The sequence below is a fragment of the Bufo gargarizans genome, chromosome 3, assembly GCF_014858855.1.
Source record: "Bufo gargarizans isolate SCDJY-AF-19 chromosome 3, ASM1485885v1, whole genome shotgun sequence".
Taxonomy (NCBI): domain Eukaryota; kingdom Metazoa; phylum Chordata; class Amphibia; order Anura; family Bufonidae; genus Bufo; species Bufo gargarizans.
The window spans coordinates 282868132-282894475 of record NC_058082.1 but is presented as its reverse complement, the minus strand read 5'-3'; the positions used below and the strand labels follow the sequence as shown (position 1 = coordinate 282894475).

General features: G+C 43.5%; 1 protein-coding gene across 2 annotated transcripts in view; it reads left to right on the top strand.

Annotated features, from left to right (window-relative positions):
- SRRM3 (serine/arginine repetitive matrix 3) overlaps positions 1 to 26344 on the top strand; it is a 471986-nt gene that overhangs the window by 401386 nt on the left and 44256 nt on the right. For both annotated transcript variants that reach the window (XM_044286538.1, XM_044286537.1), the window contains exons 9-11: positions 22373 to 22423; positions 24050 to 24154; positions 25766 to 25949. In XM_044286538.1, the coding sequence (XP_044142473.1) occupies positions 22373 to 22423; positions 24050 to 24154; positions 25766 to 25949 (340 nt within the window). The remainder of the gene's footprint in view (positions 1 to 22372; positions 22424 to 24049; positions 24155 to 25765; positions 25950 to 26344) is intronic.

Here is a 26344-nt window from a genome sequence, read left to right as displayed (position 1 = left end):
TCTATCCAAGGAGTGAATAAAAAGGGTGTGGTGTGCCATGATAATTACATAAAAGGGAAATGTTATGGATCTTTAAACTACAAGATTTACAACTGTGTGGCATGAGTAAAAATCTTGAAAGGAACTTTTAGATTTAGTTTTTGATTGGTAATATGCTTCTCCTGATGCATGCATGCGCCAAGCAAGGAATAGAGAACAATGCTTTTTGCACTGGACAGGAGGGAGTAGATCACCGTTGCATCTTCATGCCAGTATACATACGCCACCTCCCGGGCAGAGAACATTGTCTCCTGGACTTGGCAATTGGGAGCTAAATGCCTTCACCCTATTCCAGTGCGCATGTCCAGTAGAGAACACAACAGATACATTGTATATTGAGTTATCTAGTAGCCAGTCGAGTTATGCTTCTAAAATGTACAATTTATGTATTAATTGAGAACTTAATTAACGTTACATTAAGGTACACATTAGTCTAAAGTTGATGAAAATGGATAATTTCAACCAAAAACAATTTTGGTTTTGGTTGAAATTTAACTATGAACGATCATTTTAGCGGACCGATGATAGACCAGTATCATCTGAAAAGAAGTTTGCCGTGTTTAATATTTTTGTCTGATAGTTGGACAAAAGATCTTTCATTCAAAGAAAGATCATTTATGAACAAAACATCTTCCCTTGAAAGAACATTCCCAAAAAGATCTTTTGTCCATCGCCCTTTTTTGTTGAATGTGTATGATCAGTTTGAACAACTGTTACTGGCAATATGGACTAAAATGTGTACGGTCTTGTCTGCAAAACCATTGTACCAGATGTTTTTTTTTTGTTCAAGTGATGTTCAACCATTAACCAACTTTTAATGTGCATGGCCAGCTTTAGTGTTGTGACTAGAGTTTGCCCAACCACACAAGGTGAGCTGCTATGAACCATTTGTCACTGAATTACCCAGTATCTAAACATTATGGGGTCATTTATCAAACTGGTGTAAAGCAGAACTGGCTTAGTTGCCCATAGCAACTAATCAGATTCCACCTTTTATTTTCCAAAGGAGCTGTCAAAAATGAAAGGTGGAATCTGATTGGTTGCTATGGGCTACTAAACCAGTTCTTCTTTACACCAGTTTGATAAATGACCCCATAGGTTTCTCCTAGTTTCTCCTAGTCCACTGCCCTTTAAACTCAGTCATCAGCCACCTCAGTCCAAGACCCTTTAGGGGTCAGAGATGAGAGCTGTGGGCTACAGGGTTCCAATTGCCCATGACTGTTTTGACTACAACATCAGTACTGCCCACTCTCCATGCTAATATTATAACTTTACACAATTTATCCTATGGATAGACTGCATACAGAAATCTGAGAAAATAAATGGATGACCTATATTCTAAACCATTCTAAGCACCTGACACAAAAATCTGCTGAATAGCATGAGCAGCTTGTAGAGTTTTTTTTTGTTATCCATATGGTCTATGCCTCATTGAGCTAAAAGATGGGTTCTACAATTGCAAGTATAGCTGTTCATTTTATGGTGCCAAGGTCATTGTACGTTTTATTGCCTGCAGTTTTCAGCACTTAGCGAAGAACCACACAGAGATGGGAAGGACGCACACGTATAACAGCTAAACAATAGTCTACAAAAGGAAAGGGTAGGAGCAAATGACAGAGGAGATGATAACAAGTTTAACAGAAAATTGCCTCTAATTGGAAAATAGTGCACCTACAAAGAGGAACAAATAGCCCTATTTATTTAAAGACTGGACTAAGAAAGAAATGTGCTGTTAACTAGTTAGGCTACTTTTATACTGGCATTTTGGCTTTCCGTTTGTGAGATCTGTTCAGGGCTCTCAGAAGCGGTCCAAAACGGATCAGTTTTGCCCTAATGCATTCTGAATGGAAAAGGATCCGCTCAGAATGCATCAGTTTGCCTCCGTTCCGTCTCCATTCCGCTCTGGAGGTGGACACCAAAACGCTGCTTGCAGCGTTCTGCTGTCCGTCTGACAAAGCGGAGCCAAACGGATCCGTTCTGACACACAATGCAAGTCAATGGGGACGGATCCGTTTTCACTGACACAATCTGGCGCAATAGAAAACTGATCCGTCCCCCATTGACTTTCAACGGTGTTCAAGACGGATCCATCTTGGCTATGTTAAAGATAATACAAGTGGATCCGTTCTGAACGGATGCATGCGGTTGTATTATCTGAACGGATCCATCTGTGCAGATCCATGACGGATCCGCACCAAACACGAGTGTGAAAGTAGCCTTAAAGGGCTTCCATCACCCCACTAAAGTGATTTTTTTTTTTGGGGCTAGTGAAATTAGTTATATTGCGATATATGACAATATAATTGTGTTACTTACTTTGATCCAGCAGTTTCTGCAAAAAACGAAGTTTTATAATAACGAAGTTTTATAATATGTAAATTCGGTCTCTACCAGTAAGTAGGGCGGCTACTTGCTGGTAGCTGCTGCAGAAATCCGCCCCCTCGTCGTGTTGATTGACAGGGCCAGCCGGGATCTCCTCCTCCGGCCAGCCCTGTCGGCACCTGTGTTGATTCGGCGCAGGCGCTCTGAGATGAGGAGGCTCGTCTCCTCAGCACTCCCTCAGTGCGCCTGCGCCAATGACGTCTTCTATTTCGGTGATGTCATCGGCGCAGGCGCACTGAGGGAGTTCTGAGGAGACGAGCCTCCTCATCTCAGAGCGCCTGCGCCGAATCAACACAGGCGCGCGATTTTTGAAATGCCGACAGGGCTGGCCGGAGGAGGAGATCCCGGCTGGCCCTGTCAATCAACACGACGAGGGGGCGGATTTCTGCAGCAGCTACCAGCAAGTAGCCGCCCTACTTGCTGGTAGAGACCGAATTTACATATTATAAAACTTCATTTTTTGCAGAAACTGCTGGATCAAAGTAAGTAACACAATTATATTGTCATATATCGCAATATAACTAATTTCACTAGCCCAAAAAAAAAAAATCACTTTAGTGGGGTGACAGAAGCCCTTTAACTATTTTGCTGTCAAGTGCAACCCTTTTTCTTTACACAGTCTACCTGGATGTAGCATCCACTTTCTCGGGAAGACATGGTCTGGATATACGTGCTATGCAACATCTTCCCTTTCAATTTAATAGTTCTTTGATAGTTCAAGTAATTACTAGTGTTGAGCGAACCTCAACAGCAAAGTTTGGGTCAGTACCGAACTTTGCCAGTTAGGGTGCCCGGATCCGAACCCGAACTTTGCAGCAAAAGTTTGGGTTCAAGTTCGTTGTTGGGGCATTTAATAAAGCTTGTTGAAAGCTCTGAGTAGTGCAGGGACAGGAAGCAGGCAGCTGAAGTGAGGGAGAGTGTTAGTAATCCCATCTGGCTATTTATTCTATGGGTGACCTATAGTGTTTTTTTTTGTGGGTGCAATATACCAGCTTTGCACCACCGAAACAGAAATCTAATAATTAATCTGGCTGTTAATTCTTTTGGTGACCTATAGCGATTTTATTGTGGGTACAATGCACCATCTTTGTACCTCTGACACAAAAATATAATAGGTAATCTGTTAGTTTGGTGGGTGACATATACCCATTTTTGGTGTGAGGTACACCTGTACTGCATCCGTGAGAGGGAAATGAATATAATTAATCCGTCTGTTAAATCGGTGGGTGACATATACGCATTTTTGATGTGAGGTATACTTGCTCTGCATCCGTGACAGAAAAATTTATATACCGTATTTTTTGCTTTATAAGACGCACTTATAAAGCGAATACTAGTAAGCGCTTTTATTATGGAAGCACTCACTAGTATGAATTAGGTGCCGCAAGCGCTTGTAGTACTCACGCTCCCCGGTCTTTCTTGCTGGGGCCGACGCTTTACTGTCCTGACCGTGTACAGCGTTAGGACGTAGTGCGCACACTTTGACTTGATGCTGCATGCAGTCAGGTGACAGAGCAGAGCAGGCATACAGGAGAGCACAACTTTGGCTGGAGGTGAAGAGGAGCTGCGGCGCAGGATAGGTAAAAGGAGGTTTTTATTTTAATTTTATCTGAGGTCTGATGGGGGTCTGACAATGTGGGCTGATCTGAGGTCTGATGGGGGTCTGACAATGTGGGCTGATATAAGGTCTAAAGGGGGTCTGACAATGTGGGCTGTTCTGAGGTCTGATGGGGGTCTGACATTGTGGCCTGATCTGGGGTCTGATTGGGTTCTGACATGGAGGGCTGATGTGATGTCCTGATAAGGGGGTCAGCTGTGATGTTCTGATATGGGGGCCTCATCTGATGTCCTGATATTTATGGGGGTCTGATATCATGTCCTGATATTTATGGGGATCTGAGGATCTGATATGAGGTCTGATGAAGAATATTTTTTTCTTATTTTCCTTCTCTTAAACCTTGGGTGTGTCTTATCATCGGGTGCGTCTTATAAAGTGAAATATACGGTAGTTAATCCATCTGTTAGTTCGGTGGGTGACATATACCCATTTTTTGTGTGAGGTACACCTGCACTGCATCCGTGACAGGTAAATTAATATAGTTAATATGTCTGTTAGATCGGTGGGTGACATATACCCATTTTTGGTGTGAGGTACACCTGCACTGCATACGTGACAGGGAAATGAATATAGTTAATCCGTCTGTTAGTTCAGTGGGTGACCTCAAAGAATGAGAAGAGCATAAAATAAGGGACATGGCCCTGGTCGTGGTGCTGCAGGTGTTGGTGGAGCTCCTGTTGCAGGAGGAGGACGTGGTCAATCTGTGCCAGCTACACACCCAAATGAAACACCTTCCTCAGGTGCACGTAGGCGACAGAACGTTCAGCGTTATTTTGTAGGCCCGAATACCGGTGTACGAATGATGAGGCCAGAACAATTAGAGGCGTTAGTAGATTGGGTAGCTGACTGTGCCTCCAGTTCCTTCACATTGTCTCACAACTGGTCCCCTGCTGAAATTGCAGAGTTGGCACCTGCAGCCCATGGGCATCTCTGTCTTTCTCCTTACCCCCTTGCAAATCAGGAAAGCAGTCTGAGCCCCAAGTCATGCAGCAGTCTTTTATGCTTTTTGATGACTCTGCTGGCAGGGTTTCCATGGGCCATCCATCTAGCCCTGTCCCAGAAGTGGAAGAGATTGAGTGCACTGATGCCCAACCACTTATGTTTCAGGATGTGGACATGGGAGGACCTCAGCAGCACATCTCTGATGATGACCAAACACAGGTGCCAACTGATGCGGCTTTGTGCAGTGTGCAGACCGGCAATGAGGGCAGGGGTGAGGAGTGGGTGGAAGATGATGTGGAGGATGATGAGGTCCTAGACCCCACATGGAATCAAGGTCATGCGAGTGGCACCAAGCATCACCAAGCATCTCCACACTGTCCCATGGAAGCGTTCAGCTGTCCATCCCCCCAAACACTGGAGATAAAGAGGAAGTACTCCCCTACCCACCAGCGATCCCTAGATCTGAATGCCAGCATTTCAAAATTCATGGCCTTTGAAATGCTGTCATTCCATCGGGTGGAGACGGAGACTTTTAAAAACCTTATGGTGTTGGCTATCCCACAGTACGTGGTTCCCAGCTGCCACTACTTTTCCAGATGAACCATCCCTGCCCTGCACAACCAAGTGGCGGACAAAATCAGGTGTGCACTGAGCAACGCCATCTGTGGCAAGGTCCACATAACCACCGATACGTGGAACAGTAAGCACGGGCAGGGACGTTATCTCCCTAACTACACACTGGGTAAATGCAGTGCGGCTGGGCCTTAGGCGGATAGCAGTTTGGCGCATTTCCTTGCGCCACCAAGGATTGCATGACGTTTCTCATTGCCTCCTGCTCTGCTTCCTGCTCTACCACCTCCTCATCCGGTCAGCGTAACACTTGCACCACCAACTTCAGCACAGCTAGGGGGGAACAACAGCAGGCTGTTTTTAAACTGATCTGTTTGGGGGAAAAACCCCCACACTGGTCAGGAGCTGTGGATGGGCATGGAACAACAGATCGATGAGTGGTTGGTGCCACTGAGCCTTGAGCCCGGTCTGATGGTGTGTGATAACGGGCGAAATCTCGTAGCAGCTCTGGGCCTAGCCGGTTTGACGCACATCCCTTGCCTGGCACATGTGCCTGAAAAATTACCCCGATATATCAGAGCTGCTGCAAAAAGTGCAGCGTTCTCACCCTGCTGCTGCTCGTCTGTCTGCGCTGCAGCGTAACTTCGGCCTTCCCGCTCACCGCCTCATATGCGATGTACCCACAAGGTGGAACTCCACCTTGCACATGCTGCAGAGTCTGTGCAGGAGATAGTGGAGTTTCATCTGCAGCATGCAGGGGTGAGTCGCTCTGTGGAACAGCACCACTTCACCGCAGAGTGGGCCTCCATGCGGGATGTGTGTGCCGTGTTGCGCTGCTTCGAGTACTCCACCAACATGGCCAGTGCCGATGACGCCATCCTCAATGTTACTATTCCACTTCTATGTCGTCTTGAAAAAACGCTTCGGGCGATGATGGAAGAGGATGTGGCACAGGAGGAAGAGGAGGAGGAAGAAGGATCATTTCCATGGTTATCAAGCCAGTCATTCACAAGTGGCTCGGAGGGTTGGTTTCTGCACCAACAGAGGCCAGGTACACAACTGTCCAGCCAGGACACAGTTCTGGAGGATGAGGAGGAGGAGGATGATGATGAGGAGGAACCGTGTTCACAGCAGGGTGGCACCCAAAGCATCTCATGGGCATCACTGGAGCGTGGCTGGGGACATACAGAGGACACAGATGATACACCTCCCACAGAGGACAGCTTGTCGTTGCCTCTGTGCAGCTTGGCACACATGAGCGACTACATGCTGCAGTGGCTGCGTAACATCCGCCGAGTTGCCCACATTCTAACCAGTGCTGATTACTGGGTGGCCGCCCTGCTGGATACCCGCTACAAGGACAACGTGCTGTCCTTTATCCCATCACTGGAGCGTGATCGGAAGATGCGCGAGTACAATCGCACGATGGTAGACGCGCTGCTGATGGCATTTCCACCTGACAGCGGGGGTTCAGTGGAAGTACAAGGCGAAGGCAGAGGAGGAGGAAGAAGTCACCAACGCAGCTGGGGCAGCACCACCAACCAGAACCACCAGCTGATACGGAACGTCTTAGCAGGAGGCAGCATTTCAGCAACATGGTGGAACAGTACGTGTTCACATGCCTAAACGTACTGACTGATGGGTCTGCCCCATTCAACTTCTGGGTCTCCAAATTGGGCACATGGCCTGAGCTTGCCCTTTACGCCTTAAAGGTGCTGGCCTGCCCTACGGCCAATGTATTGTCCGAACGTGTGTTTAGCATGGCAGGGGGGTGATCACAGACAAGGGCAGCCGCCTGTCCACAGCCAACGTGGACAGGCTCACATTCATTAAAATGAACTAGGCATGGATCCCACAGGATTTGTCCATACTTTGTGCTGAATAGACAAGTATACCAGCCGCACCCAGCCATTGTTATACTCCAGTGCACTTTCTCTTTGCGTTCTCTTTTTCATTTCCCAATGTTTTGGGGCCTTCCCAAATTTGTAATAAATAAATAAATAAATAAAGTAAAAAAACAAACCTATACTGCCTCCTCAGCCTCCTACTCCACTTTAACCTCCGCCTCCTAGTTCAAGATTATATATTTTTTATTTTTTAGTATTCTTATGTTATTTTAAGTCATTTCCCTATCCACATTTGTTTGCAGGACAATTGCCCTGCTCTTACCCCCATTTTGCTTCCTTTTGCAGCCCTCTAGTCCTTACTATGACTATTTTAGAGCCATTTTAGTGCATTAAAGTTCAGGTCCCCATTGACTTCAATGGGGTTTCGAACCCGAACTTTGACCCGAAGTTCGGCTGAACCAGTGGAACCCGAACATCCACGGGTCCATTCATCCCTAGTAATTAATATTGTTTGTTAATATTGATGGGGCAAATATTTCAGGGTGTGACTGGAAGGAGTCTAACCCCAAAGGCTCCCACTGATCAGCATCATAAAGGAACGGTGGCATTCTAATTAGACTATGGCAATTTCATTGTGTTGTGCTTTAATATTCCTTTAAAATTCCTTTAAGAATGTAGCCATACATAGCATAGAACATAAAATCTCATCCACAAACTCTGGTGAACATCCAAGGTGAAATACACACATGTGGTGCAGATTATGGCAAATATCTGTCACAGACATAGATTTTAGGTTTGTAGTCATAAGCTGTCACTTTATGAAATGTGGAAACGAGCCTCCCTAGCATTGCGGGCAGTGGTGGATCCAGAGCCTGGTCTCGAGAGGGGCACTTCCAGATTATTTTCTGTCTGCCACCACAAAACAATGGTGCTTATAGAACAGACTACACAGTGTATACTGTATATTGTGTGGCACAGTGTATGATATATGTGTATAACATAAACATATTTCACATGAAAACTTACAATTACTTGGCTTGGGCCTTGGGGATCTCGGACACCACTTCAACACTTTGGCTGGGGGGACTAGGTGGAGCTGATGTGTTTTATCCTAATGAGAAAGATTTCATAATAAGGATTTGGAGAAGGGGCAGAGAGATAGCAGAGCAGGGAGAGGGTGGTGCTGCTACTAGGGGGCTCTAACCATGGGGGGGTAATAAAGCCCACCATAATGTCCCCCAGTAGAAATAATTCTCCTTATAATGTATAGTGTGCAAAAAATACCCCTTTGTAATGCCCGCAGTTGAACTAATGTCCCCATAGTGCCCCCATAATGTACCAGTATAAAATACCCCTATATAGTGCCCCCAGTAAATGCCCCCATAGTGCTCCTCTCCCCCTTCATCCTAGTGCCCCCATAATGTACCAGTAAAAAAATTCCCCATATATAGTGCCCCAGTAGATGCCCTCAGTGTCCCCCATAATTTGCAAGTATAAAATACCCCTTCTTAGTGCCCCCCGTAGATGACCCCATTGTACTCCTCTCCCCCTTCCCCATAGTACCCACCATTTGTACCAGTATAAAATGCTACTGTACAGAGCCCCCCATATAAAATACCCCTGCCAGTAAGAAGTGCCCCCATAGTGCGACCCAATAATGTGCCAGTAAAAAGTGCCCCCAATAATTTGCCAGTAATAAGTGCCCCCAATAATGTGCCAGTAATAAGTGCCCCCATAGATGCCCCCCAATAATGTGCGAGTAAAATGTGCCCCCAGAGATGCCCCCAATCATGTGCCAGTAAGATGTGCCCCCATAGATGCCCCCCAATCATGTGCCAGTAACAAGAGCCCCCCAATCATGCGCCAGTAACAAGAGCCCCCAGAATCATGTGCCAGTAACAAGAGCACCCCACCATCATGTGCCAGTAACAAGAGCACCCCCCATCATGTGCCAGTAATATGAGCCCCCGTCATGTGTCAGTAATAAGACCCCCCCGACCTTGTGCCAGTAACAAAAGCCCCCCTAATCATGTGCCAGTAACAAGAGCACCCCCAATCATGTGTCAGTAATAAGAGCCCCCCCATCATGTGCCAGTAATAAGAGCCCCCCAATCATGTGCCAGTAACAAGAGCCCCCCCAATCATGTGCCAGTAGCAAGAGTCCCCCACCATGTGCCAGTACCAAGAGCCCCCTATCATGTGCCAGTAACAAGAGCCCCCCCCACAATTGCCCCTTTGCCCCCCCCCTGGATCCACCAGTGATTGCGGGTGACGCTAGGGAGGCTTTTCCCCGTCGTGATCTACTTATTAGCTGCTTCCCGCGTCGCCGGATGTTTTGATCCTCCCAACAGGGAGATGCAGCGGCAGCCATGCAGGGATCAGGAGCAATGTGGGTGCCAGGGAGCAGGGTATGTATAATCTATATGAGGGGCCCGGGCATTAGAGGGCATGTTTTACACTTTGGATAACCCCTTTAAATATCTCAAACATATTGGCAACCATAAAGTTACATGTACAGAGAAAAGCTTTCAGGGAGCATGGGAGCGCCTGACGTGTGACGCTAGGCCCCGCCCCCACCTCCCTGCACGCCCGGATCGCTGTGCCTCGCTATTCCTGGATCGCTTGTCTGTTGTGCCGGTCCGGGATGTCGTCTGAGACACCGACGCTCGGGTTCTGACCCCTGTCTGTTGTTGCTGGGAGCTATTTGACGGCGACGTCGCTGTCTGGGTGGTGAGTCGCTGATGTGCATGGTGCTGAGGAGCGGAGAAAATCTATATCAGAGTAGGCGGTGAGCTAACGGAGCTGGAGTGGCTGGGGGGATGTAAGTTGGAGATTTCAGCGCTTCCATAAGATTTGCGGGGCTGTTTGTATCTTCTCCCCCGGTGTGAGCCGGATCATGTCTGCACAATATTTAGTCGACTGTTGAATACAGTACAAGCAGCCGTATTTGTACTCCCATTGCTACCCCTATTTGGACTCTGACCCTAACCCTCTGAAGAACTTCTTCTATAGGACTAACCTCCTTTCTAACACCTCTAACACCTCTAAACCCCTCCGGACTAATCACGGACTATCTCAGTCCTAGGCAGCTTCACCCTCGTATTTAATGCTAAAAAACGGACATCTGATTCCTTGAATATCCGTTCGGGACGACTCAGTGCTATTTTCGTAAAAACGGGACAGACAATATCTTCTTCTTTGACCGGATTAAGGACCCGTGCTGGATAATAAGAGACGATTAAGGACCCGTGCCGGATAATATGAGACTATTTACAAGCTAATCGCAGGACTTTTTTTTTGTCTATTTTTTTTCCCCCTCCCCCTTTACTTGTGATATTTATTTTTGGGGATATTAACAAATTGTTTTAATTTTTTGGTTCGTTTGTTTTTTGGTAATCTGGTAGTGGTGGTGGCTTGGGTAAAAGAGGGGAAAAAAAGCGAAAGAAAGGGAGTTTAAAATGCCACCTAAGAAACAGTGTGCTCCTACGGGTGGTAGCGGCAGGAGATCAATAACAGGCTCAGAGAGCGGGCACAAACATTTTTAGCTCCGAATTCGCCAGATTTTAGAAGCCCACAAAAAGAAAATACTATAGAGCCTGTTCTGATCCACGAGAATGGGTCGACGGGGGGAGGAGGAGAGAGGGGAGTTTCAGCGATATTCACAGAGGTAGATGCAAGGATGATGAAGGACATACTCTGCACTGTCTCGAGGATGGAGAATGCAATGGGGAACATAGCAACCCAGATTGGGGCAATGCAGACGGATGTCAGTATAATAAGGGATGAGATGGAGAAAATTAGGCGATGTCTACATGAGATGGAAAAAAAGGTCCCTGGTTTAGAACATTCAGTACAGAACTTAGAGAAGGAGGTAGTGTTTTTAAAAGAAATGAATACCAAGATGGAGCAAAAACTAATAAGTCAAGAAGATAGATCAAGAAGATCCAACATAAGATGTGTAGGGGTCCCAGAGCGGGTAGAGGGAGATAATTGCACTGAATATATGGAGAGATGGATAAGGGAGAATTGTAAGGCGGATACCCTCTCCCCCTTTTTCGTTGTTGAAAGAGCACACAGGGTCCCTATGAAAAAGAGGATTCCTGGGGAATATCCCAGACAGATACTGGTTAAATGTCTACTTGCTAAGGAACTCTGAAAAATATCAGATAGAGGGTGAAAAGATAAGATTGTTTCCAGATTATTCTGCTTATACTAATGCCCATAGGAAAGAATATATTGCCGTTAAAAAGAGATTGAGGGAAGCAGGATTAAAATATAGCTTACTTTTCCCGGCAAAATTAAGGGTAGAATATAAACGTAGGACTGTTTTTTTTCAGTCTCCAGAAGAGGTTGGCGAGTGGGCGGACGGGGAGGGCCTTTGAGGTTGGGGGAGGCGGAGGGGAAAGGAGTCATTATGCTGAGATATGGAGTCGCCCCGACTGCTGTTTAGCCGAAGGGGGGGCTATTTAGGGAGGGGAGGTATATATGATTTTTTTTTTTTTTCTTTTCTTCTCCACCTCTGCTAGATGGTTAGGATTCTCTCATTGAATGTGAGGGGTTTATGGGAGAGAGTAAAGAGACATGCTATCCTTGAGTGGATGAAGAGGTTCTTGCCAGCCATCATCTGCCTCCAAGAGACACATTTGGATAAGGAATCTTTAAGGTGGTTGGAGAAGAGATGGGTAGCGGAGGGGTACCACTCAGTATACACTACCTATTCTAGAGGAGTCTCAATTTTGATACATAATAAGATTAAATTTGAGTGTTTGGCATATGAGGCGGATGACTATGGCATATATGGCATAATATAGAAGGTGTTAAAATGGTTATTGCGAACATATCTTTACCCGCTTTTGCTCCCTATCTAACCTTTCTAACTCGCCTCTCCCCCTATCCCACCACAACCTACTCACCTTCTCTTCACTGGTCTCTTCTGTAGCCCCCCCGGTCCACACGCCAGCACACCCCCGCAGGAACCTTAAACATCTCGACTTTTGCTTGCTTTCTGACTCTCTTCTCCCACTCTCTACCATCTGTTGCCTCCAAGACCCAGAAGCTGCTACCACCCTATATAACACCACAATAAGTACAGCTCTGGACACTGTTGCCCCCCTCACACACAACAAAATCCAGAAAATCAACAGACAACCCTGGCACACCAACCTGACCAAGAAACTCAGACAAGCTTCCAGGGCTGCTGAGCGGCGATGGAAAAAATCCCCTTCTAAAGATCATTTCACTGCATACAAGCAATCCCTTCTCATATTCAAATCCTCACTCGCTGATGCAAAACAGGCCTACTTTTCATCTCTCATATCTTCCCTGTCACACAGCCCTAAACAACTTTTTAGCACTTTTAACTCCCTTCTCCGCCCCCCAGCGCCCCCACCCTCTCCTCTCTTCTCAGCTGAGGACTTTGCCAAATATTTCAAACAAAAGATAGTCCACATCAGAGAAAGCTTTACTACACAGTCCCCACAGACCCTCTACACAACTGCTCGGTTCTCTCCCCCCAAAACCCGCTTCTCCACCATTACAGAAGAAAAACTCTCCACTCTACTTTCCAGATCACATCTCACCACCTGTGCACTTGACCAGATCCCATCCCACCTCATCCCTAACCTCACCGCAGTGTTTATCCCAGCCCTAACTCATCTCTTCAATCTATCACTAAACTCTGGTGTCTTCCCCTCTGCTTTTAAAAATGCTACCATTACACCTATCCTCAAAAAGCCTTCACTTGACCCATCTTCCTTGTCCAGTTATCGCCCCATATCACTTTTTTCGTATGCCTCAAAGCTACTTGAAAAACATGTCCATTCAGAACTGTCCTCCCACCTCTCCTCCTGCTCCCTCTTTGACCGCCTACAATCTGGCTTCCGAACCCACCACTCAACTGAGACTGCCCTTACCAAAGTCACCAATGACCTACTGACAGCCAAAACCAAGAAGCAATACTCTGTCCTCCTTCTCCTTGACCTGTCCTCTGCCTTCGACACTGTTGACCACTCCCTTCTGTTGCAAACTCTCTCATCTCTTGGCATCACTGACCTGGCCCTCTCCTGGATCACATCATACCTCACAGACCGGACGTTTAGCGTTTCCCACTCCCGCACCACCTCCTCGTCTCAGTCCCTCTCGGTTGGTGTCCCGCAAGGCTCTGTCCTAGGACCCCTGCTCTTCTCAATCTACACTTTTGGCCTGGGACAGCTCATAGAGTCCCATGGCTTTCAGTATCACTCCTACGCTGACGACACACAAATCTACCTCTCTGGTCCAGACATCACCACCTTACTATCAAGAATCCCACAATGTCTATCTTCTATATCATCCTTCTTCGCCTCTCGCTTTCTTAAACTTAACATGGATAAGACAGAATTCATAATCTTTCCCCCATCCTGTTCAACCCCCCCAACAGACCTATCTATCACGATCAATGGCTGCACATTATCCCCAGTCAACAAAGCCCGCTGCCTTTTAGTGACCTTAGATTCTGCCCTTTCCTTCCGACCGCACATCCAAGCCCTTTCCACCACCTGCCGCCTACAACTCAAAAACATCTCCCGCATCCGTGCTTTCCTTAACTTTGAATCTGCGAAAATGCTTGTACATGCCCTCATTATCTCCCGCCTAGACTACTGCAACATTCTCCTCTGTGGCCTTCCATCTAGCACTCTCGCACCCCTCCAATCTATCCTCAACTCTGCTGCCCGACTAATCCACCTCTCACCTTATTACTCCTCTGCCTCTCCCCTCTGCCAATCCCTTCACTGGCTCCCCATTGCCCAACGAATCAACTTCAAAGTACTAACAAACACATACAAGGCCGTCCATAACCTGTCCCCTCCCTACATCTCTGAGCTACTTTCCCGATACACCCCCACACGCACTCTCCGATCCTCACAAGACCTCCTTCTCTCCTCTCCTCTTATCGCCTCTTCCCACAATCGACTCCAAGATTTCTCCTGTGCATCCCCCATACTCTGGAACTCGCTACCCCAACATATCAGACTCTCACCTACAGTGGAATCCTTCAAAAGAAACCTGAAAACCCACCTCTTCAGACAAGCCTACAACCAGTGACCCTGCTGCCTCTATACCACCATGACCAACTTAACCCGCACCTACTGTGTCCTTCTCCCATACCATGTAGATTGTAAGCCCTCACGGGCAGGGCCCTCTCTCCTTCTGTACCAGTTTGTAACTTATCATGTTTATGATTAGTGCAATTGTCTGTGTTATGTATGTGCACCCCTCATCATATGTACAGCGCTATGGAATGAATGGTGCTTTAATAATAAATAATAATAATAATATATATCCCACCACCATATAAACCGGATGTCTTGTATCAATTGTATAGATTTATGTTGAATAGACAGGCATCTAAAATGATCGCGATAGGAGACTACAACGCGCTGATGGATCCACTCAGGGATAGAACGTCTGGCAGAGGTGGAGGAGCATCAAAAGTAGATTTTTTTAAATTAGCCCAAGAATTTAACTGGGTGGATGTTTGGCGTCTTCAAAACCCGGATGGAACCATGTATTCCTGTTATTCCAAAACACATCAAACCTGGTCAAGGATAGATATGGTCCTGGGAAACAAAAACCTAATGTCCCAAAATAGGATTAAGATAAAGTACTTGCCTGTGGCTCTATCGGACCACAGTGCAGTGGTAATGGAATTAGATCTGAAAATATTTTGTTACCATTTAAGTTCAACTCCCACTGGTTAACGATGATCACAGATAAAGAGACTATAATGGAAGAACAAAAAAATTTTGGGGGGGAGAATAATGGCACTGCTAGCAGGTTAATTGTTTGGGATACTGCTAAGGCATATCTGAGAGGATTGCTCTTTAAAAAGGTGAATCATTGGAAAAAGAGTACTAGAGAAATAGGTAATGCACTGGAAAAAAAGTAGAAGTCGCAAAAATGACTTGTATAACAAACCCTACAGATTACAATAGGAAAACATGGGAGGAACAACAAGAAAAGTTAAAGGTATACCAAATGGATAGAAGTAGGAAAGAATTACTTTTCCAAGGGATCCACCTAGCTTCAGAGGGAGAAAAGGTTGATAAAATTTTGGCAAGTATAGTTAGAAATCAAAGAGGGAAATCCTGGATAGGGGCGATCAAAGATAAAACGGGTGAAATAATTAGTACACCGGAAGGAATTAAAGAAGTGTTTCTGGATTATTTCCAGGAACTCTATAAATCTAGGGTACATTACCCAAAACAAGATCTGGACCTATATCTAGATAGGATATCTCTTAGAGAGATATCTCAGCCCCAAAAAGAATACTTAGAGAAAGAAATATCAATGGCGGAAATAAATGAGGTTTTGAGTAAGGTAAAATCGGATAAAGCACCAGGATGCGATGGGCTCCCTTTTGAAATATATACAACGTTCTCACAGGTATTAATACCAGAGTTAAAAACAACATTGAATGAGGCCAAAAAAATCGGTGATTTACCAGAATCCATGAAAGAGCCAATTATTACCCTAATCCCTAAAAAGTATAAAGAACAACTAGACCCTGGATCATATAGGCCAATATCTTGGCACGGATGTCAAAATCTTGGCAAAGGTTCTGGCCGAGAGGTTATCGAAGATGATTAGGGGTGTTATAAATGAGGACCAGACAGGCTTCATACCCGGGAGAACGATATATTCAAACATAAGAAGGCTGTTCTTAAATATCAAAGCTAATAGATTAGAACCGGGGGAGAAAGCGGTACTTTCACTGGACGCCCAAAAGGCATTTGACTGTATTGAATGGGAGTACTTATGGGCAGTATTAAAAAGGGTTGGTATAGGGGAGGGATTTATAAGATGGATTCAGCTAATATATTATAACCCTAGGGCTAGAGTGATGGTAGATGGGAGCTTGTCCCTGCCCCTTGCCCTTTATCGGGGCACTAGGCAGGGATGTCCTCTCTCACCATTACTGTTCGCTATTGCGATTGAGCCCTTGGCATGTATAATAAGAAATTATAGGGCGATTAAAGGTTTTCAATATGAGGGTGGAGAAGAAAAACTATTGATGTACGCGGATGATATTTTATTATTTATGCACAATACTGGGGATCAGTTTAATAGAGTCATTGATATAATAGATAAGTTTGGTTTTTTTTCTGGATTAAATATCAATTGGGAGAAGTCACACTTGTTGACGTTAGGCGATGTACAACCACAGGGCGATCTAAGGGTGCACGTGTTAGAGAAATATGAGAATTTTAAATACTTAGGTATACAAATCTCTGGAAATATAGCAGAATATGAAAAATTAAATATACTCCCCTTATTAAAAGAACTTAGGACCAAAGTACACATTTGGCAGAGATTACCAATGTCAATACAGGGTCGAGTAAATCTAATAAAAATTTTCTTTCTCCCCAAAATACTTTATGTTCTCCAAAATGCCCCATTGAGGTTACCGCAGAGTATTTTTAAGCTACTCGATAGTTTAATGGGGGATTTTCTCTGGAAAGGTGCTATCCCCAGGATAAAGAAAGAAGTGTTTCAGCTCCCAGTAAGAGAGGGTGGATTAGCTGTTCTGAATTGTTTTTTTTATTATTTATTATCATAATATGGTCATAAAAAAGGTACTTTAAATGGTTTGGTGGGTAGACAGGTTATAAATAGATTGGAGTGGAAAGAGGAATGGAACCACTTAGAGGTGTTGGAATCGGGTACACTGGGCAAAAAGAGTACAGGTAATAGAATACTGAATTTACTGGAGTACATATGGGTGGAGATTAAAAAAATATTAGAGATTAAAGGGTTTTTGCACTATACACCTATTTGGAAAAACATAAATCTCAAGGAATTGCAAACGATTAAGATCTATATAGCCTGGAAAAAAAAAGGGATGAAATACCTCAGCCAGATATTTGAACAGGGCAAATTGAAAGATTTTAATACAATGGTTAGAGAGTTTGGGATCCCCCAAAAAGATATGTACAAATATTTTCAGCTTAGGAATGCCATGCGGACAGTCCTGCAGGAGGATAAATATAAAATAGAAAAATCTGATATAATACACAAATTTACCAATGAAGGCGAAAGAGGAGGTATAACTGCAAAAATATATAAGATATTGATGGAGAGTATAAAGAAACGGATTATAATACTTGCCAGAAAAAAATGGGAGGATGAACTTCAATCTTTTACGGAAGATAAATGGAAAGATGCCCTCAGAAGTTATTCAGCGGTCTCTAATAGGGGCTCACATAAGATTTCACCATTTTTTGTAGTGCATAGGTTGCATCAATCCCCACGGTTACTGAAAATAATGGGTGTGAGAGCCTCGGATAAATGTTTAAAATGTGGGCGAGAGAACGTCGATTTAATACATTGCTCTTGGAGATGCCCAAGGTTGTTTAGATATTGGAGAGAAATAGTAGAGACTGTATATCTCATTTTGAAGGTCCAAATATCTGAAGATCCTGTGATTTGTATATTAGGGGCAATTGAACATCTGAATCTAGCTAGACTTCTTATACTTAAGAAATGGGTAGGGGCAGATCCTCTGACAGTGACAGTGGGACAGTGGAGAAAAGCAGTTGATAATTTGATTAAGGAAGAACGGGTGATGGAGGGCCATAGTAAAAAAGTAAAAAGTATCGATGAACTTTGGAAAACTGGTTACTTTAGGGCTGGATTGACGATTTTTATTTTTCTCTCTTTCTTTTTTACTTTATAAAGTCCCACCTCCCCCCCCCTTCATAAGGGTGGTGGGAGGGTAAAAGGAAAAAAAAATAATAATAATTCTTCAGGCATAGAAGAATCAGCTGGTGTTGATAAAATGAAAATGTATTTAGTCTCTGTGGATATTGAAATATTTGATATGTTTGGAATGAATATGTTTTCTTTTTAAAAAAAATAAAATAAAATGAGAAAAGCTTTACTTAGGGAAGGACACCCAGATACTGTTGCTCACAATAATCTACATGAACCAAAATTATACAAAATTATACTAAATCAGGCACATGGAATCATAATACGCAATTCGACAATGGTTTAGAAAAGTGGCCTATTATTGTATTCTGGTCCATATTGCAGAAATAGTCATTGTATATTGACAGAAGTGAGAAAAATGCGGCATACACATGGATGGTATCCATATTTTGCAGATCCATTGTTTGCAGACCAACATACTGACACGGCTGTGTGAATAAAGAATAACTGCACTAGTCATATATAATGATCATATTCTTTACACAGCTGGCTGCCTCTGTGAACAACAATTGCAGCAGTCACATTATACCCTGGCATTCCTAGATTATTTTAATTGCATTGTATTGTACTTATTTTAGACTTTCTATTGCATTGATTGTTAAAAATATTTTAAAGGGGTTGTCCAGGATTAAATAGATTTTTAAAAACATGATATCTTACCATGTCTAGCTGAGTCAAGGTCTCCCTTTTGTGTTCCTGTATTTTTAGCACTTCTCCAGTGCTCCTAAGGTCCCCCACTGAATATTGACATGTTTGTGTATATCTGCCCTAACTTCCTGTCGCACTGCCTTGTGGGTCCCACAAGGCAGCGCAGCATCGCGACGTCCTAGTTTTCAGTCAGATCAGTCTCCACTCCGTGCATCTTCCCCCCTCATTGATATTCCGCCTCCTGCCCACATATCTCTCCTCTCTATCTTCATAGATAAGGCTGCGTAATGCCCGGTGACGTCACCGGACCAGAGGGGCGTTACATATCCCTGATGTTACCTCCTACAATCCCCCCTCCCTGCGCTCTGCATAATATTCTTGTTTGCAAGTGACGTCACCAGACCAGAGGAGCGTTACTTAGCGCAGCCTGTTTCCGCCTACTACCCGCCCTCCCTGCGCTCTGAATAATGTCCGTGGGTGCCGGTGACGTCACCGGGCTCCTTGCAAAGTGCGGAAGAAGAGGTTTCGCTCTCCACAAAGGGGCCCGGTACGTCACCAAATTCTGAGTCGGTAGTGCAGTTTCTCTACAAGTTAGAGACTAGAAAACGGTATAAGAAAAGGAAAATAAAGGTAATGCAGGCATGTATGTACAAATAAGGTGACTACAGTGCACCAATCCCGGACAACCCCTTTAATTACTATTTTTGTAGTTTTTTTATGCAACTCATTGTGGGATTTCATGTATGTCTTGTCCATAATAAAATTCTAGAAACAGTAAGAAAAGCTCATGTTTACTGCAGCAAAACTGCTACTGCACTAAACGCAAACGCAGACTTTATTCTCCTAGGACTGTAACCCACAAATTTGTGTGGAGGACCAAAATTCAACCAACTTTATAATTGTCATTTTACAGCTTTTAGTGCATTTTTATTTTAGTTGTATTTAGGATGTGCCTAATTTATGACGAGGCCTGCGTCGGCAGCGCGGGGGTTATCAAAACTGATTCAGAAATTGCTGGTTTTGATAACTCTCCCCCAAAGGTCCAACATGGAAATTAAACTTTTCCCACATTCCTTTAGCATATAATTTACTTTTGGCACCAGCATAGGCATTAGCGTTCTTATTATATGTAGATGATACATTGTTCTCATGCCGCTCATGCATAAGTTTACTCAAATTCCATCTATGCAAAAAGGTGAAAAAATATATATTTTAATTACAATAATTTAGCTTCTTATGCGTACCTGAAAATGTTAGATTGGACATTGTGCAGTCATTGTATTGTGAAGTTAACTAGTAAGAGCGTCATTTCTTTTCACATGTAAGAATATGTTTTTTTCTCATTTTGCACAGAATCTCAGCATGAATTCAGCAGATAATTTAAAGGCTATTAGGCTAATGTACCCTCAGTCTTCCTCTCCATAATACGTTAATTTGAGAATCAATTGTAATTTTGGCATTGTATAGAAATATTTCTTACCAGAAATGGTTAGTCTAGTTTCAGACTCCAGAACCAAGTTTCTTTATTGTGATTCCATGGTATTGTGTTCTTTGTCTCTATTGCCAATTTAGTGTATAAAGCTTGTGAAATGCAGTGTGCACACATGTGACGCACAGTCTGCGGGTGTGATAAAGCATTGCTCATATTTGCTAAATTAAATAATTCACAGACAGTTCAAGCTCATTTGGAGCCCAAGGCAATCATGCAAAAATATACCCCTCCATAAATACCGCTGTATTATAATCCACAATGCAGCCATAACAATGACAGCAGGCACAGACTGCAGCCATTCGATGTGACTTCACTCCATCATTGACAGAGAATCTTTATATGAGGGTGCCCGGGCAATCCAACTTCCCAGCTCCCATTCTTACGTCTTACGTCTGACGCAAGGCCTGGATGGACATCTGGGAGTCCATCTTTCTGTAGTGTGGCCTTGTACTGTCTGAGCTTGCACTGCAGCTCCAGCATTGACTGAGGCTCTCTCACTGGAGTACTATCCCACTCTGTGACTGGCTGAGTGTGGTGAAGCTATTCACTTGCATCATCACACACAGTACATGAGGTGTCGAGCAAGAGTGGGTAGAGTGGAGATACACTGCGGAGAGTACCATTTAGGGCACATTGGGGGCTGAGTGGCATTTGGGGCACAGTGATGGCACACTGGAGAGCAGTGTGGTGGCATTCAGAGGGGCAGAATGGTGGCAATGGGGTATGACATTTGGGGGCAAAGTGAAAGCATATTAGGGGCAGAGTGATGGTATTCAGAAAATAAAGTGATGATGGCATAATAATGCATATGAGTCTGGCTGATAGCAAACTCTTGGAGGCAGCAAGGATTGTAGTATTTTGCTATACAAAAAATGTCTTTAATTAGGGGCTCCAGACATAACTTTACTTAGGGCCCCGGAAATGGCATGTCTGCCCCTGCACAGTTCCCCCATAATAGCGACATCCACAATGCAGCTCCCTTGACAGTTTTCTCCCTAGTTTTCTAGAAATTACCTGGTGCCTTTAATTGTTGAGTGCATTTTCCAGGAATTCAGATTAAACTCATGGTCTTTTACATGCCCGTATTTTGAGGGGAGGCCCGCAGACCTCAGTCATTGCATGTCTGTAGGCTCACAAAGTATATATCTGATACTGGCAATAATCAAGGTGTTAATAAATGTAATAATCATGAGGATAACTAGAAAGTGAAAGAGACCATAGGCGCAATATAAGGCGTTAAAAGTAAAGAGATATGTAAATACAGAGCAGAGGCATGTGCCAAAAGAATGCTTGCCTATTCTGGTTGTGCCTAGGCACAAATCTTGTCTTAGCATGGTCAGTCCTGATCAGATTGATTACTTCATCAGGTTGGATGGAAGGGCGTAATCTGACAAAAGGATCTAATTCGACCCAGAAACCCATAGTCTATTTTCAATGAAATATTCTGTTGTGCCTGCTAGGTAGTTGGAAGATCTTCAACCATATTCAGACAGCTCTTCTTTTCTTTTCCTAAATATCTTTTGATAATTTTAGTTTAAAGGGCATAAACTAATGTTGCCAAGCTGATAAACGTCTGGTGCATGTTAATTAATCTTAATACAACCTGTCATCAAATTTCTGCTGCCCTCCCTGAAGACAACATAAAGTAGTGACAGACAATCTGATTTCATCAGTGTGTCATTCATGAGCTGAAAGTACACTAAGGGGTTGCCGAGAGCAAGCATTGTAATCATTTCAGCCCTGGTGTGGAAAAGAGTCACGGCTGCCTGAGAAGAGTCACGGTTATTCATGAGCTCCTGCTATCCCTCCCCCCTTCCACAGGAGAAGACTGTGGGTGGGGAAAGCAGGAGAATATGAATAACCATGACTTTTTTCCATGCCTTGGCTGCAATTATGCTGCTTTGTGCGGCCCTCAGTGAGGATAGCATAAAGGCGATGACAGGCTCCCTTTAAATCAATTAGGCATGCTTCTTCTCATCTTGCAAATGCACCAGACATTTATCACCTTGGCAGCATTAGTTTTCATGCATTTATTACCCATTTCTTACTAAAATATCTTATTTTCAATTCTTCAAATTCCTATAGATCTAGAAGCCTTAAGAACAAAAGAAAAGATAAATCTAAAGACAGAAAAAGGTATGAATATTTCTTTTTATTTCACATGTGAAAAATCATGTTAACCCCGAATTTGCGTTTGATAATTTTTTTTCAAAAAGAGACGCTTCCATCAGAAATTGATTTTTTTTCTTACAACTCAGTGGGTAATTCTCAAGATAACAGTAGGAGCAGATATAACAGTATGACGGCGCCATTAGGGCTCTTTCACACAAGCGGATGCTGTGCGCGGAATCCGCTGCGTGAAAGACAGCCAAGCTCCGTTCCGGACAGAAGAGACACGGAGCATTAACATAATTGATAATGCTCCGTGCCTCTCTGTGATCTTTTTACTACAAAATCACAGTGAGATAAAGTTGTCATTGTGATTTTGTAGTAAAAATGTCACAGAGAGCATTATCATGTTAATGCTCCGTGACTTGGCTGTCTTTCTCGCAGTGGATTCCACACACGGCATCCACTCGTGTGAAAGAGCCCTTATTCTTTTGATAGACCTAAATAAAGTGTCCCAAAGAAGAGTATTCCATTGATTAGTGTAATGTGTAATGCTCTAATTGAGTCATTGGTCGAATTGATTGTTCGACTAAAAAAGTTAAATGAGACTGTTTGTTGTGGCGAAAGTCCAAAAAAATAGGAACTTAAAGAGCCAGCACAGGAAGTGACTTAAAAAATACATCTTTAAAAATATTCCCCCCTTTTTATAAAGCAAATGTACATGGAATATTCATATATATAGGCTAGTAATATATGATTATTTTTGGAAGTGTCCCTTTACATTAGGACTCCACACAAGATTGTATTGGGAGGGGGAGGTAGAGTAAAGGTAATGACATATCAGGGAACTTCCCTCTTTCCAAAGCGGTCCCCCAAAATGGGGATATGGTCACGCTCATTGTGTCTCCATGTCCCACTAGAATCCTGCTAGGAGTAATGTCATTGAGAGCTGATGGACTTGTAAACTGAGTCCAATTGATTCGCGTTATGATGACTTTGTTCTTACACTTTACTGCTTTGATATGTAGATCAAAGGATTTGAAACAAGGCCCTTTGTTGTACATCCGATTTTGTAATTTGAAATTAGAGGAGTGAGAGATCCTCATCTATGATGGTACATAATACCATTTGAAAAAACATATAATATATATACCAATTCATTTTATACAGAGACCACAGAAATGTATATTCAAAGGGCTATACATTACCTCCAAATAGATTAAAGGAAACCAACAACTCGTACTCACCTTAGTGATCAACCGCCACTCCTGTTCTGCCAATTCCCAGGTCCCCTGCCAGTTTCTGCCTCTTATTTCCTCCCTACACGTAGGAAATGACTGGCAGCCAAGTCACTGGCAGCGATGATCCACCTCAGTCATTTTTTTGTTTGCCAAAAGTGACCAGGAAGCAAAGACTGGTAGGGAACCCCGGGAACACTGTAGTGAGTGGGGCAGAGAATCAGTAAGGCAAGTATGATTTTTTTTGTCTTTGCAGCTTTGTATTAAAAATACAGCTCAGTTATGTTCCATAGTGCAGTATCACTACTAAACATGCAATTCACTTCCTTATTGGCTTTTATCTTATCAAGGGTATGGATTCTGTGTTTTAAAATCCCATCTTTAATTATTTTCCTTGTTAAATTGTTTTTGGCAGATCACATAGTGGATCACCTGTTCGGAGAACCCACAGACACAGCAGTTGCAGTTCTCACAGTGCTTCCCCTTCCTCTGACTATAGCACCTCCAAGTCACCATGCAGGTAATTTGACTTATTTTCTTTTTATGTACAGTAGTTTTGATTCTCAAGAGAAGTTGTCAGTATAATATAGGGGCCTAGGCAGGATTTTGACAAGGTGAGAGTTCACACAAAGATGTATAAGCATGCATGCAGTCAAGTAAGCATGTATACACATTCCACTCTCAATCAATATGCTTTGGACATAAAAGAATAATGCGATAGAAAACTATTTTTTAAAAAGTGTTTGTTTCGTGCAAAAGTAGTAAAACATAAAAAAAAAACTCAGGGCGTACACGGAAACGATAGGATGCCATAGCAACATTTACAATGGGCCGTACCCCCATTTAATGTTTGTTTATGGGGCATAGTTGAACTTGGCATTGTTTTCTGTCACCTTTCTAAGGCTTCCTTTAAACAAAGTTTTTTGAGACTTTTTTTTGGCCATGCTGTGTTTTGGGGGGAAAAAAGTCACTAACTAAAAAAAATGTTTGTTGGGCATTTTTTTCCTATTGACTTTAAGCTATAATTTGGACACAGCTGCTTTTTTGTTTTTATCCCAAATTCAATTTATTTATGTGATAAAACTGCCATAAATACATTGATTAATCTCCACTATAGCGAGCTCCATATCCCATTGTAAATGATGAAGTGATGAATGTCTGCAGCCACCACTAGGGGGAGCTTAGTACATATGAATTTATTCAGTGAAAATAGAACTCCATAAGAGCTGTCTAAATAACTGTGCAGTGAGCTCCCCCTAGTGGTGGCTGCAGAAAATGTATTTGACTATGTCGATAAGCAGTGAAATCAGCTCAGTTCCTGGCCCACCTTTCATGAGCGGTGCTGTAGCCACCACGTGGAAAGTATGCCGCTGAACACTATATAAATTTCATATTGCCATAATTGTATTGAACCAGAGAATAAAGTCAGCAGGTAATTTATCCCGCATGGTGGATGCTGTAAAAGCAAAACCCAGACAAACAGTGTTGGAGTTGCTGTTTTTCTTTTCCATCCCCATCCACTCCCCAGAACAAAGTTACAATACATGTGCTCCAAGACATTTAGAAATGCAACTCATCCCAGAAAAAACACTTATATGGCTATATTGACCTATTGATAGGTCATCAATACCTGATCAAAGAGGGTCCGACACCCGGCAACCCCACTGATCAGCTTTTTGAATGAGAGACAGTGCTTCATGCACCTAATGATAGGCCATCAATATCTGATATGCGGGGGTCGACAACCTGCAACCTTGCTGATCAGCTGTTTGAAGAGGAGACGGTGCTTCATGCAAGTGTTGCTTTATTACACTGGGGATCCTGGCGGCGTGGTGGAATGTAGAGATCACTTGTAATTACACTGCACCACCGAGACTTCTGAGACAACAGTTAGTGTAATGAAGTGGAAGCGGTACTTGCATGGAGTGCCAATTCCTTTTCAAACAGCTGATTGATAGGGGTGCTGGATTTCACATCTCGCTGATCAGATATTGATGACCTATCCTGGGGATAGATCATCAGTATATACAGCCTGCGCAACCCCTTTAAGTGTAGGGCTGTTGCAAGACACCTCTGTTTAGTTTCTGAATTAAATTACCGTAAGTCAAATACCCTTTCTATTTTCTTACAGACAAAGCCCCAAGCATAGGCAGGATGACCACAAACCTTCTAGCCACAGATCCAGCCGCAGTCTCTCCTCTTCTTGCACTGCTCACAGTCGGTCTGCCACACCTCACCAGAATGGGCACAAGAGTGGCAGTCACAATGGTCACCACAATCAAGGCCATGGCGTTACTGTAGAGAAAAATTTGGATGTATGTACACATTTGTGATTTTCCATCTACATTAAGTAGCCACTGTGTATGTTCTTACTCTAGACTCTGCATTATTTCTGTCCATATTTATCTTCTCAATCAGTAAGTGATGTACTAGTCCCCTGGTCCTGCACTGAGACTTTAATATTTTACATATCATATTTAAAAGATCTAACTTTCATACATATGCAGCTGCCAAACTTTCATTCTCAGTCAGTTTACCGGCTACTTTACCTTTGAACATTTTAAAAAATAAAGCACTTTAGCTTTCAGTTGGGACAGACTATTGAATGTCTAAAGATTTGGTAGTATTTGTGCAAATATTCTAGTCTAATCATTTGCATAAACCTGGTAAGAAAAAAAAGAGTGAATATGATATACCATCTGTTCTGGTA